Source organism: Antennarius striatus, chromosome 1 (genome assembly GCF_040054535.1).
Source record: "Antennarius striatus isolate MH-2024 chromosome 1, ASM4005453v1, whole genome shotgun sequence".
In the NCBI taxonomy this organism is placed as follows: domain Eukaryota; kingdom Metazoa; phylum Chordata; class Actinopteri; order Lophiiformes; family Antennariidae; genus Antennarius; species Antennarius striatus.
Genome location: NC_090776.1, coordinates 23597415 through 23610715, shown reverse-complemented (window position 1 = coordinate 23610715; position 13301 = coordinate 23597415). Strand labels below are relative to the sequence as shown.

At 40.3% G+C, this 13301-nt stretch overlaps 1 protein-coding gene across 3 annotated transcripts; it reads right to left on the bottom strand.

The window, feature by feature from the left end:
* Nucleotides 1-129: 129 nt before the first annotated feature.
* Nucleotides 130-13206, bottom strand: pex16 (peroxisomal biogenesis factor 16). 3 transcript variants are annotated; one of them, XM_068319037.1, is made up of 11 exons: nt 13173-13206; nt 12673-12708; nt 9872-9948; nt 9120-9253; nt 8224-8324; nt 7269-7349; nt 5948-6106; nt 4962-5034; nt 3383-3502; nt 3194-3258; nt 130-1952 (listed from the first exon to the last, which is right to left on the bottom strand). In XM_068319037.1, exons 1-11 carry the CDS (start codon nt 13174-13176, stop codon nt 1894-1896), a joined length of 909 nt encoding a protein of 302 aa, XP_068175138.1. In that variant the 5' UTR covers nt 13177-13206; the 3' UTR covers nt 130-1893. The 3 variants fall into 3 exon arrangements, with proteins under 3 accessions (XP_068175138.1, XP_068174958.1, XP_068175051.1); XM_068318857.1 differs by having other exon boundaries at nt 12929-13200; XM_068318950.1 differs by having other exon boundaries at nt 8230-8324; nt 12929-13200.
* Nucleotides 13207-13301: the final 95 nt, after the last annotated feature.

Genomic DNA, 13301 nt, shown 5'->3' with positions numbered 1-13301 from the left:
TCTTTTGTTCTCTTTTCTGATTCCCATATGCAGTTAAAACTGTTATTTTAAATTTGTTTTACTGCCGGAAACATTTATAGGAAAAGTTGAATCCACATCATATTGCTTGTACCTCCCTATGTTGAGTTTAGTCTGTTTTTGGAAACGAGTCAAGACATGTCCAGACCAACGTTTTTCAAAAGAACAGCTCACTGAAGAGCCTCTTCCAAGACCTACAGCTCTATTCACATGAGCAAGCTGAAGTGACACTATTACAATTGTGAACATAAACTTTTTCAAATCGGATTTGAGTTACGTTCATATGTGACAGCTCACAGCTTCACAAGGTCATGTTTGCCATCCTTTAGAACAAAATGTTTTCTGCCAGAGCCTCAATGTCAGCTCGAATGCCATTAGTCTCATAAACACGGCATGTGACGTTGGTGATGTAGACGACTCCAAATGACCTATCAATATGAGCATGACTGCTGTTTGGGAGGACAAATGCACATTGAAAATGGATACAGGTCACTAATTAGGAATGTGAACATTCAGTCAAATCTGATTCGATGAGGCTTAAGAAAATTATCAAAGCGTGACTTCTTTATTTTCCTCTAACATTGATATAAAAGCTGACATGGTTTATTGGGAGTGAAGTTGCTCCCCTCCAAATTCTAAGATCGAACAGCCACATCTAGAACACAGAAAAAAATGTTTGAGTACTGACCTAAAAACTGTTTTAGGGACAAGTGAATCGGTCTGTTACAAAAGTCTTAACGCAAGTCAGACATGTAGGGTGTGACAGCACTCGCTTTTATTTTTGAACAGACCTGATAATCAAGTTAATGACGACTGTAAGAACATCTGGAAAATCTCTGCTCTGACGACTCAAGACGCTCCTTCTGTGGCCACGCCTGTGAATGTCTGATCAATGACAACTATCCATCCAGAGAGGATGACTATTTATTTGTAGGATACAAAAAGAAGCATTCAGTATGTTAATAAAGGTTAAAACTCTTGTGTTTGTTTATGGGTCATAAACAAATGAAACTCGTTTAACAAGCGCTCATGACGTTTGAGTCACAGTGACACTCCCCAACACATGGATGTTGATGTACTTTAAAGCACTGATGTTCTTCCTCTGCGTGTTTCTTGGGCATCAATCCAGAAACCATTGTCTTCTTTCCCAGCAATGTTGGCAAACAAATCTGCACATAGTCTGATCAACAAAAACAAAAAGCAAATCCTGCACGCTGAATAATTTTCCCTGCTTCGACTTCATATAAACATTTGCTAAATATACAATAGACTATCAGATGACTGAATTTTTTCGCAGTTTTCTATCAAAATTCTATCACTGACACATTACAAATTTAAACCTGACAAATTCCAGTGAAACATTTAAAATTAATTTTTTAATGTAATGAACATCTAACAAATTTATTTGATTTTTTTTTAGCCCAATAAAGGTTGAGCACATAAGCATAACTCAAGAAATTTCACATTATTTGTTTTTACTTTTTCATGAGGATATAGCACACAAAAAAAATTGCCTGCCAAAGATCAATGTAGTTGTAAAATGTGCTCGATTTCATTTGTAAAGTTTATTATATTTCTGCTTTCTGACTCAAGAAACAAGTGCAATCCTTACAGATAAAGCCAGAAGGATAAATCAACAAGGTTTCCGGCCTCCCTCTGACCTACGGCAGCATCCATCAGACCAGTGCTGTTACATTGGGTTACGTCAAAGACAGAACTGATTAACTGAAACCAAAAACACAAATTAACAACCAAAAGAGTTCCTGTGGTTATCAGTTCCTCCTTCTATCAGATGTTTAGGGAATTAGTGACAACTGTTTGTGTCCGATGGTTCTTGTCTCATCTCTGATGTCATCTGTGCTCGTCCAGCGGGTTTTATCCCCAGTTATAGAAGTAGATCTTCTGCCAGATGGGGAGGTAATCCATGAGAGGGCCTGAACACAACAGGAACAAACAACCACAAAGAGGTGATGACCCAATATTATGATTGGGAAAATACCTTGTTTTTAGTCACCAATGTGAATTTTTTAAATTCTTAGATTGAGACATTTTCATCTATATTTATACAATATAATTTGCAACAGCACTATTTTTTATGGGGCCTAAGTAACACACTTCTTCTGAATTTGGAGTCTTTCTATGGAAAAAAAAACTTGAGAAATTTAGATAGTGAGCATCATAGATAGATAGATAGATAGATAGATATATACTTTAATGATCCCAAGGGAAATTCAGGACAACGCCAGCATGTATAGCAAAAAGTTGGCTTTCCAGTTCCCACCTATCAATATTATTGCTTAATTCATTTATTTATCTTATTGTTTTGGTTGTGGGCAACTGACTGGTGGTCTGACAATAAATACCCTCTTATCAGTGGGTAAAATGAACTTAAAATAATCAAATTGCTGGTTTTAATGAGCCCAAATTTCCACTGAGTGCTATGTTATTCCTCTCACTTTCATACGTACGTTCATCAACATATGAAATCTTATTTTGTGATGTCACTCTTTCTTGAGCTAATGAGGTCCTCATGCTCAGGATCCTGCACCATAGGTGCATTTGATTGAAGAAAAACAAAATATGTGCATGAGAGATCTCTTTTCCATCAGCTGCACCAAAATACATCAAACGATGAAAGTCTGATTGATCATGTAGGATAGACAAAAAATTAAACTGGTTAGATTTACATTATACTTGATTGTAACCGAAAATTATTGACTTTTTTCAAACACACGGAAAAAGTAAACACAATAAAACACAATGACCTGAGAAATTCAGAAGCTAGTGAAACAGAAAAATATAAAAACCATTCTCTTTCTGGTCAGGCAAAGGTGATGCGTATTTTAAGTTTTTTTTTTTTAAAAGGGAGACATCCTTCTCCGTAAATGTGGATGAGTAAAACATAGAAATAACCATCTGTACTGTTCAGTGATCTGAGAAACAAACATCAGCAGTTGGGGAATTTAACTACTGATGATCAATCATATCCTCTTACACCCTGGGATCACTGTTACAGGAGGGCATAAACGATGTGTAATTATCTGCTTCAGGCACATTTAAATCGATACCTAAACAGTAGGAACAGAGAAAGTCAGCTGAATTCCAACTATGAATCAACCACAACTAAAGGGTTTTTACATTTGAATAGGTATCAGACACACTTAACAGTACTCACGTGCTACAAAGCCAATGCCCGGAATGTGATCAGCCAGAAGTCTGAGCAGGAAATGAATCTTGTCCCTGAAGATTAAAATTGTGTAAGTGATCTGAGTTAAAACAAGTGGATTAAAGATGTCGCCATGTTGTGACATTTTTCCATCATTTTCTGATATTTACTAAATGACAACTGAAAACAGATACTCACGCGGAGTATTTGTCGTAAAAGGGTGACCGGAGAAGATAGTACAGCAAAAGAAAGGTTCTTCTCCTCATTTCAGCCTTCTCCCATCGATTTTGAAATTTGGTGTCACTCAGCACAGCAAAACTGAAGAGAAAACATTTTAGGAAATAATCAAACCCTCACTATATTGGATCGAGAAAGGAGTCAGATGTTTTCGTAGCTCAGACACGTGAAACGAACCTGACTGCTGCCAGTGATGTCATAACTCTATAAGAAACAGCTGAGCTTGTAAAAAAACCTTTACATTTTATTGATTTATGTGTTCTTAGATAAACAAAGAAAAAAAAGAGCAATGCGGAACCACTTTTGTTACAGAGCACTGACATGAGGAAAAGAGCTGACATACCTGACCTGATGTTACATAAACTAGATGGCACTCAGAACACACACACCTCCAGCGACGAGCCAAACTCTTTTAGAACTGTATTTTTTTTATTGTTTCATTGTGGAATGAGGGGGGAAAAAAGCGGTTTTATGAGCATTCCAATAATAACCACCCTCCATGAATCAGCATATTGGTCTTTTGGATCCAATTTCACACAAACTCAAACATATCAGTTGACCGAGTATGTTTGATCTTTTTTTTTAACAATGACATTTCTCTTTATTAACCTATATTTGCCTACGTCATGAGAGTTTTGTTACATATTTTGAAATAAACAAGTGAACAACACATTCACTCATCATACTTTCAGGGTCGAAGAAATCTTTGATATTTTTAGCACCTTTCCCCATTGGTTCATCACATGAGTAGAGGTATGCTAATGACGGTATGCAGTGGCTTTGTGCTGAACAGCCTCGCAGCTTCAAGCCACTGACTTTGAGAGGGAGTACAAGCAATGACTGATTAGTTGGTGGCATAAAGTGGAAGGAAACAAGTTTGGCAACTCTCATTCCAATGAAATTACAGGTGATTTTGGTTTGACCAAAACTGCGTGTCACTACTGTTTGACGGAAAGGAATGGCAGCGGCTTTTACACAATTAGGCACTACCGCTGTCGCCCAAGGACGGCCCAGATCACACAGATGCACCTCAGAACTCTTCCCTACAATGAAAAAGGAGTTGGCTGTTGACTTGGTGACTATTATGTCCATCTATTAATTATGCTGCTATTTTACTGTAAAACATCCTTGGGCTGCGAAAAGTGATATGTAAATGTTAATATTATTAAATGTTGAGTTAAGTTATTCCGTTTCTGATCAAGTCAGTAATTTGATTGTTTAATCGACTTTCTGACTTTTCCTGCTCTAAGGAAAACTTGATTCTGTACCCCAAAAACAACTCATCTAACATTTCAGAATCCTTTCGATAGATAAATTTTAGAAAATCAGCTCCATCTCTCTTGATTTATCTTCTCCAATTAACTTTTTAAAAAACAAATGAAATAAAATGAACTTATATATATTTGAGTATGGGCCCATAGCGCGCGCGCATACACACACACGCACACACACAGGAGGGGCCTGTAGGCATGCATGTGACAGGGAGGTAGAGTTTCATTTCAAATGAAGTTATTTGTGATCAGGCAAAATATTTGATTACCTGGACAATTCGAGGGCTCCAGAGATGAGCCATGGTTTCCACGACTGCTTTCCACAGAGGCCAAGGGAGAGCACTGCAGGGAGGGGGGTTTGCTTTAAGGACAAACTGCTCCCAGCAGGACAAAATCATAAGAAATAGAAAAATAGGTATCTTTTTACCTTGCGTTACTTTAAAAAGTTTTTTTTTTTGCTATGACTCTTCTTTGTTTTTCGTTAAAAGCATGAATGTGGACAAGGATCTTTGTCAATCTGTCTCTCACTGCTCACACAGCTTACGCTGTTTCAGTCCCCTCATGAAGAAGTAGCAAGAAGTAGTAACAGAGTGCCACCTACAGGTCGACAGCACTAATGACACCTTCAGCAGTAACCTGACAGACATTTTAAGAAGATTCCGGGACTGGAAGGTGGCCAGTTCAAGGCTCATGTGGACCAAAAGGTTTGGAGTTTAAACAGACAGAGGGAGGTGCCAGTTCACCTCCTGAGCACTGCTGTGGTACCTTTGAGCAAGGCATCATCCCTCTACAAGTTGCTCTTTGGTGCGCACCATGAAGGAGCTGCCACTGGATGAGGCATTAGTGTGTGACCTTTTGACCGCCGTGAGTTTGATACCCATTAATGGCCTCCCACTCTTTCTATTTGTTTTCATATCCTCTAAAAGTATCCTAACTAAGGTTTGACAACTGATGTAGGTGCAGGATGTGTGATTTCCCATTATGACACTAAAATTCATTCGACTGTTTGTTGTAGGAAAATTAAATATAGTATTGAAATTTTAGAAACTACAAAATGAAGGACATCCAGAAATATCCTTTTCATCAAAAAAAACAAAAAAAACAACAACTACTGAACTTAACACGTTAAAAAAAAACATTTTTTTCCACTGCACTTATAGGTCCACATCCACATACAGACCAGATTTCCTAGGAACAATTACAGGATTTGTTTTCTGTGTCTTTATCTATAACGGTGACTCCAAAGGAAGGATACGGTGAATGAGAGGACGTCCGATGTACACTGATTCGGCGATGGTCTCCTGAAGGCTCAAGGCTGTTGGTTTGCTGTGGAGATTCTCTCCAGTTAAACTTCTCCTCCTGCTTTTCTTCTTCTGAGTCGGTGCTCCCCACATCCGAGTCTGCAGCGGGGAAGCTGGAACATCATGGAGAAGATGGGGATGTCACAGTGTAATGAACGTGTGGGACATTCAATGCTATTTATAAGACAGACCAATGTAACATAAGTAACAAAGTTGACAAAGCAGTTTTTATATACTGTATTAACTTCGTCTTAAGCAGGACTTCTATGAAACCAAAAAATCCAATGTAGACAATCACACACATGCATTCGCATTTTGAACACACAAAACTGTCCAGATGTGGCAAAAAAATATACAGATTACAATTCATATGCAAACTTATACGTAATTTATTTTTGAAAAAATGGTCAGAAGGTTCAATAAAGACTCCAGGTTCAAAACACTTTATCTTTCTGGCAATCATTTCATGATTCTGGCTTCACAAATGTTCCAGTAAATCACAAGAGTCCTGAAAGGGAAGCAGCTAAATTGAATTCAGCCATCATTATTCATTCTAATATTAAACCTCAACTTTTATGTGCATTTTATTTATTATGTTCATTTAATTCATTTAATTTTCATTACAACTTATCTGCTTTCATATGTTCAAGTAAGATTAAAGTTAAAACATTCATTACTTTGAGATTAAATTTAATTTTAGATATAAATTAAAACACGACTCATCATAAAATTTCAGTTAATTTTCAATTTATATAAAAATTCAAGTACTGTACTCAATTTTGGAGAGTGACACCTCCCTTATTCAAAACACAGACTAATCTCCTTTTAGTTGGGCGTAATCTGTTTGACATTACAAAGAAGTATCCGTCATAATGGTAGTAATCCTGATTCAACTACAGCACTTCTGAGACACCACAACAGTTAACAGTGCATTGACAGCTTAATTACATCAAGTGGATTTATTTCCAGATTAAGCAAAGCTAATATGAATTATAGAAGTTACAGAAGTTAGTTATAGAAACATGCATTTCTCAGGCAGAGTGGTAATATTTTTTCAAAGGACTCACAGAAACTCAGGTGATGAATAAAACCTAAGAGTAGATGACCAGCCAGCCTTCGTAGCAGCTTAACTGCAGTGTGTGAACTGGATGTCCCCCCCACCCCCCGCTGTTTCATTACACAGGATCGCAGGAAGATCAAATTTTACAGCTACGTGATATTCAAAGAACATTAATAATCAGTTTTAACCATGAAAATAGCTTTAGCTAGTCTTACCACTGCCTAGCGGTCTAATGACCCGCCCTGACCGCTCCCCCACGAAACAAGGTTCATCCTCTTTCTCCCCACTACAGTCATCTGTGAAAAGAAGAGGGAGATACAGTCAGTCTGCCAATCAATGCATCCTTTAGGAGCTGAGAAAATACCATGTATAATTTAAAACAGCAATTTTTAAGTTAATTTTAGAGTTGGAAAAAAAGATGTCAACAAGTACTCTTGTTATTTTTTTTATTTTTCCTAATTATGCAAAAAATACTAAATCGCTTCGTGGAAGGTTTAGGCATGAATAACAAATTTGTAGGATTGTTCACACTTGGTGGCAGATACCCAATCTTTTAATCACATAACCTCTGCCGAGGAGGTTATGTGAGTGATTACATCCCGCGAAGCGGTGATGTATTCTAATTGTCAGTGTTTGTGTGTTCGTCCGTCCACCAAATATCTTCACAACCGTTACAGATTGAAAGATGAAAGAAAAAGAGAAGGTTTGCGGTCACCAATCCAAATTATTGGACATCATAAATATTTCAAAAGTCAAATCATAATGAAAACTGCCTCTTTTGACAGATTAAATGTGTCGTCTGAAGATCCAGATCCAGATCAGATCAAAATATGCCTACCTAAAAATTAAATCCCATTCACGCCATCTTTAGCTGCCAAATGCTTCAGAGCAGATGTGAATCAATGTGAACCAAAGCAATAAATGTGCTGTAGAACCAAAACAAACTATCAGTGGCCCTACAGGGCAAGAGCTGAAGGGTCACATGATAATGTTTAGGCTTGTGTATTTTGTCCATTCACACCTCAGCATCACAAGAACCAGCAAACATTCTGATGAATATTTGTTAAGAAATGGGTTTAATGTTTCTCATTAAAGACGAAAGACAAATATTCTGGGATATTCTCTGAAACAGAGCGAAAACTACCAGTAACAAAATAGACGATGGCTGACCTTTACCCGTGAGATCAGAACTTCTGTCCAGAGGGACGATTGGAGGAGACGTCTGGATGCCGGATTTGTACCAAAGAAGAAGAACAAGACGAAAAACTGCCCTAGAGGTGAATATGAGGGGAAAAGAAGAAGGTGACGTTTCAAGTCTGTTTAAATTCTCATTTAAAAACCTTAAACCGTTATTATGCGGCATTCAAATATAGCAACATACATATAAATCATATATAAAACTTTTCACTATTAGTATCAAACAATGTCTATTGCACATTTACACAAAGACTGGCTAAATGTATGGGGACATGACTATTTCATCCATATATGACAGTCAAATATTACAAAGTGGTTTGCATCTGCTGCTCACAGTGTCTCCAATTTCAGATTTGATAACTCAACTCCTGCTCAGATCTGGTATTGATGTCGCTATAAATGAATGACTCAGAGTAGAACTGCGAACACACCAAATATTTAAGAACGTATCTGAGATCTGACAGATATAACTGCATGTGGCCTAGACCTCACTGAAGCCTGTCATTCATATGTTTGCTGTATCAGGAAAAACTGTTTATGTTTATGTCAAATCACGGAAAACAGCATTTTACTGATTTCAAATTTGATTGATTTAGGAGACAGTATGGACTACTTCTATACCATAGGATGTTAATACCAGGTATGAACAGGTTTACTGTCCACACTTAAACACTTACAATCCATGCTAGGATTCATCCATTTCAATGGATGGGATTGGTAGAGGTTTTGAAGAAAGTTTAATTGATAAAAACACATTGATGAAAAAAAAATTCAATTTTACCAATCTTTTCCTTTTCTATTTTCACTTTAAGCAATACTGATGTGGAAAAATAAAAATCTATGTCAGAATACAAGGAGGGGGCCCATACTTAAAAATCTGAATCAGTCCTATCACTAGCCAGCGGCCGATGTCACCCCACAGCTTACAGGCTCCCATCTCCAGAAAAACTTCCAGATACTCCAACACAGAGAGCCAGGTCAGGAGTCTCTGCTGAGACAGAGACTGAACACACAGGAGCAACATTGAGTTATCTCTGAAAACGAAATATCCTACTGTTAATTCAATCAGCCTGACTGTTCACAGAATAATAATGACATCATAAACATTGTGTTCTACTGCCATAGGGTTAGGCGCTTTTTGAGATTGATTTAGAGACAGCCAACCTTCGCCAAGGCAGCTCAAGCCCACCATTATTCCATTATATCTTAGGGAAATAGTCCCGTGATTGTTTGACCCTCATACTGTGGTGTCTTTGCCATGAAGTCCTACCCACAAAATTTGGAATCACACTGAATCCGTTGTTAGTTTCATTACTTTTAGTAATGAAATTATTTTACTTTGAAAGCATTCATCCATCCATCCATCTTCAATTGCTTATCCAGGGCCGCGTCACATGAAGATAAAAGCATTCATCTTTAACTCAATTTTTTAAACTCATTTTTAACATAACACTGGGGCACTGGCCCCTCCAATTATTGATGTGCTAAGCATTAATTCCTTTATAACAAACTTTGGCTGCCATATGCAACCCATGCTAACCTCACACAACTAGCCGGCATAAATTAGCTTTTGTTTTTCTGTGAAAAAGATTGTGAGGAAAAATATCTAGTATATGCTCACCACAGAAAAAGCACATTTCAGGCCTTTGCGTAGAATACTGTCATTGAACAGCACCAGGAGATTGGAAGCAGAATACACTGAAAAGACAAACAGCCGTGATGAATTTTCCCCAGAGATTTATATTGACCTGATTGTATGTGTGTATCTGGTTACTACACTACAGCTGTTTCAGATTATTTTTTATGTATATAACAACATCACAATATCGCTGTAATCATATGAGAGAATATAGTACCATTAGACTGATAAAATAAGACACTGGCAAAACAAATTTAAAGACTGTTGTGTAGACTACAACCCTGTGGACCCACCAGCCGCAGGGCAGACCGATGGGGTTGGGTGCGCTGCCACATGGGTGGCAGTGACAACAGGGGGTCACGACGGACCAGACCCGGGCGGCAGAAGCTGGCTTTGGGGACGTGGGATGTCACCTCACTGGTGGGGAAGGAGCCGGAGCTTTTGTTGGAGGTGGAGCGCTACCAGTTGGATCTGGTGGGGCTTACCTCCACGCATAGCCTCGGTTCTGGATCCAACCTCCTGGATAGAGGTTGGACCTTGTTTTACTCCAGAGTTGCGTCAGGCGTGAGTCGCAGGGTGGGTGTGGGGATACTCACAAGCCCCTGGCTGAACGCCGCTGTGTTGGAGTTTACCCCGGTGGATGAGAGGGTCGCCTCCATACGCCTTAAGGCTGTGGGGGGGGGGGACACTGACTGTTATTTGTGCATACGCACCAAATATCAGTTCAGAGTATTCAGCCTTCTTGGGGTCCCTAAATGGGGTCCTTGATGGGATCCCTGCAGGGGACTCCATTGTTCTTCTGAGGGACTTCAATGCACACATCGGCAATGATGGAGACACTTGGGGCGGCCTGATTGGGAGGAATGGCCTCCCTGATCTAAACCCGAGCGGTGTTATGTTGTTGGACTTCTGTGCTAGTCACGGATTGTTCATAACTAACACCATGTTCGAACACAAGGATGCTCATAAGTGTACCTGGTACCAGAGCACCCTGGGTCAGAGGTCAATGATCGATCTTGTGATCGTATCATCTGACCTTCAACCGTGTGTTTTGGACACTCGGGTGAAGAGAGGGGCAGAGCTGTCAACTGATCACCACCTGGTGGTGAGTTGGGTCCGTTGGCAGAGGAAACCTTTGGATAGACCTGGTAAGCCCAAACGAGTAGTGCGGGTGAACTGGGAACGTCTGGAGGAGGACTCTGTCCGTGAGGCCTTCAATTCACACCTCCATAGGAGCTTCTCGTGCATCCCTGTGGAGGCTGTGGGCATTGAACCTGAATGGTCCATGTTCAAAGTTTCCATTGCTGAAGCTGCAGCTGAGAGCTGTGGTCTCAAGGTCTTGGGTGCCTCAAGGGGCGGTAACCCTCGAACACCGTGGTGGACCCCGGTGGTCAGGGAAGCCGTCCGACTGAAGAAGGAGGCCTTCAGGGGCATGTTGTCCCTGGGGACTCCTGAAGCAGTTGCAGGGTACCGACAGGCCAAAAGGACTGCAGCCTCGGCTGTGATGGAGGCAAAACAGAGGGTGTGGGAGCAGTTTAGAGAGGCCATGGAGAAGTACTATCGGACGGCACCAAAGTTGTTCTGGAGGACTGTCCGACACCTCGGGAGGGGGAAACGGGGGACCATACAAGCTGTATACAGCAAAGATGGGACACTGTTGACCTCGACTGAGGAGGTTGTTGGTCGGTGGAAGGAACACTTTGAGGAACTCCTGAATCCAACTACCCCAACTGACCCATCCTCTGTTGCAGAGGCAGAGCTGGAGGATGATGGGGGATCCGAGTCAATCTCTCGGGGCGAAGTCACCAAGGTATTTAAACAACTTCACTGTGGCAAAGCCACAGTGTTGATGAAATTCGCCCGGAAATGCTGAAGGCTCTGGGTGTCGAGGGGCTGTCATGGATGACACGCCTCTTTAATATTGCGTGGAAGTCTGGTACAGTGCCGAAAGGGTGGCAGACTGGGGTGGTGGTTCCTCTTTCTAAAAAGGGGGACCAGAGGGTGTGTGCCAACTACAGGGGCATCACACTCCTCAGCCTCCCTGGGAAAGTTTACTTCAAGGTGCTGGAAAGGAGGGTCCGGCCGATAGTCGAACATCAGATTGAGGAGGAACAACGTGGGTTCCGTCCTGGTCTTGGAACAACGGACCAGCTTTTTACTCTTGCAGGGATCGTAGAGGGGGCTTGGGAGTATGCCCATCCAGTCTACATGTCTACATGTGTTTTGTAGACTTGGAGAAGGCGTACGATCGGGTCCCCAGGGATATACTGTGGGAGGTACTGCGGGAGTATGGGGTGAGGGGGCCTCTGTGACTTACTGCTAATATGTGCAAGAGTGGACTAACATTTTCCTACTGGATTAATAAAAATGGATAAATAATAACTTGGCGTAACAAAAACTTATAAGCATACAAATGGATAATCTGGTATATTACCACTCATTCATCTTCTTATCTGAAATACGTGTCATGATTTATGATAGAGTTGTACCCTCGGTGAGAGGCACACCAGGGGTACACCGCGAATGAGACGCCAGTTCATCACAGCCCCAATGTTTCCGAAACTTTTGCACAAAACTTTACGGTGTTTCTCTTCTGTAAATAAAGGCCAATGTCACAGTGTCCGTTTTTATTATTGTAAAGCCCTAATCTGTTTGTTAAACTTTGTAATGTCTACTACCAATTTGGCATCCTGTCTTGACTTATTATTTATTATCCAAATTGTACAGTACAATTTGGATCACAGTACGACTGTGATGCCAATACAAAATGTAACTGTACTTACCTAATTCAGAAATCTCATGGGAATCTGCAAATCGACCTGAAATACAAATCATGACAATCATAATATGATTTTTTTTTTTTTAAAAAAAGGAACCGAGTGTCATTCACTAAGATAAAACAATGTGTGCTTATTTAAACTGCAACTCGTCTGGTCTGGAACAAAGTTCAGTCATGACCTGAGGCTTATAACTAGACTTTACACGGCCCACAGGAACTATTCTGTGTGTTTATCATCGCTGGGACCTGCTGTCACTGACCTGCTATCAGGTATGAGAGTGTCCGCACCGTGCTCTCCATCTGTGCTGTTGCAGCTGGGTTTCTTTTCACATACTCTGTGTACCGCTCATAACAACGTGTCAATTTGTCGATATACTCTTTAATATGAGACATTTCAGCTTTAACCGATTGTGCATTGAATAACAGACTCTTTATGTGGCCACTGTGTTGAAAAATATTAGCTATATCCACAAGTTGGCAAGTGAGAAAGACAACGAAGCTCACGCATGCTTGGAAAACCAAAACTTCCGTGTCGTTGGACCGTCACTTGGATGTCTCCGACTCTCCCGGTTCAAACACAAAGGTTCCTGTTCCTACTGATCGTGTCAGCATATGGGTTCTACCGATGAATGT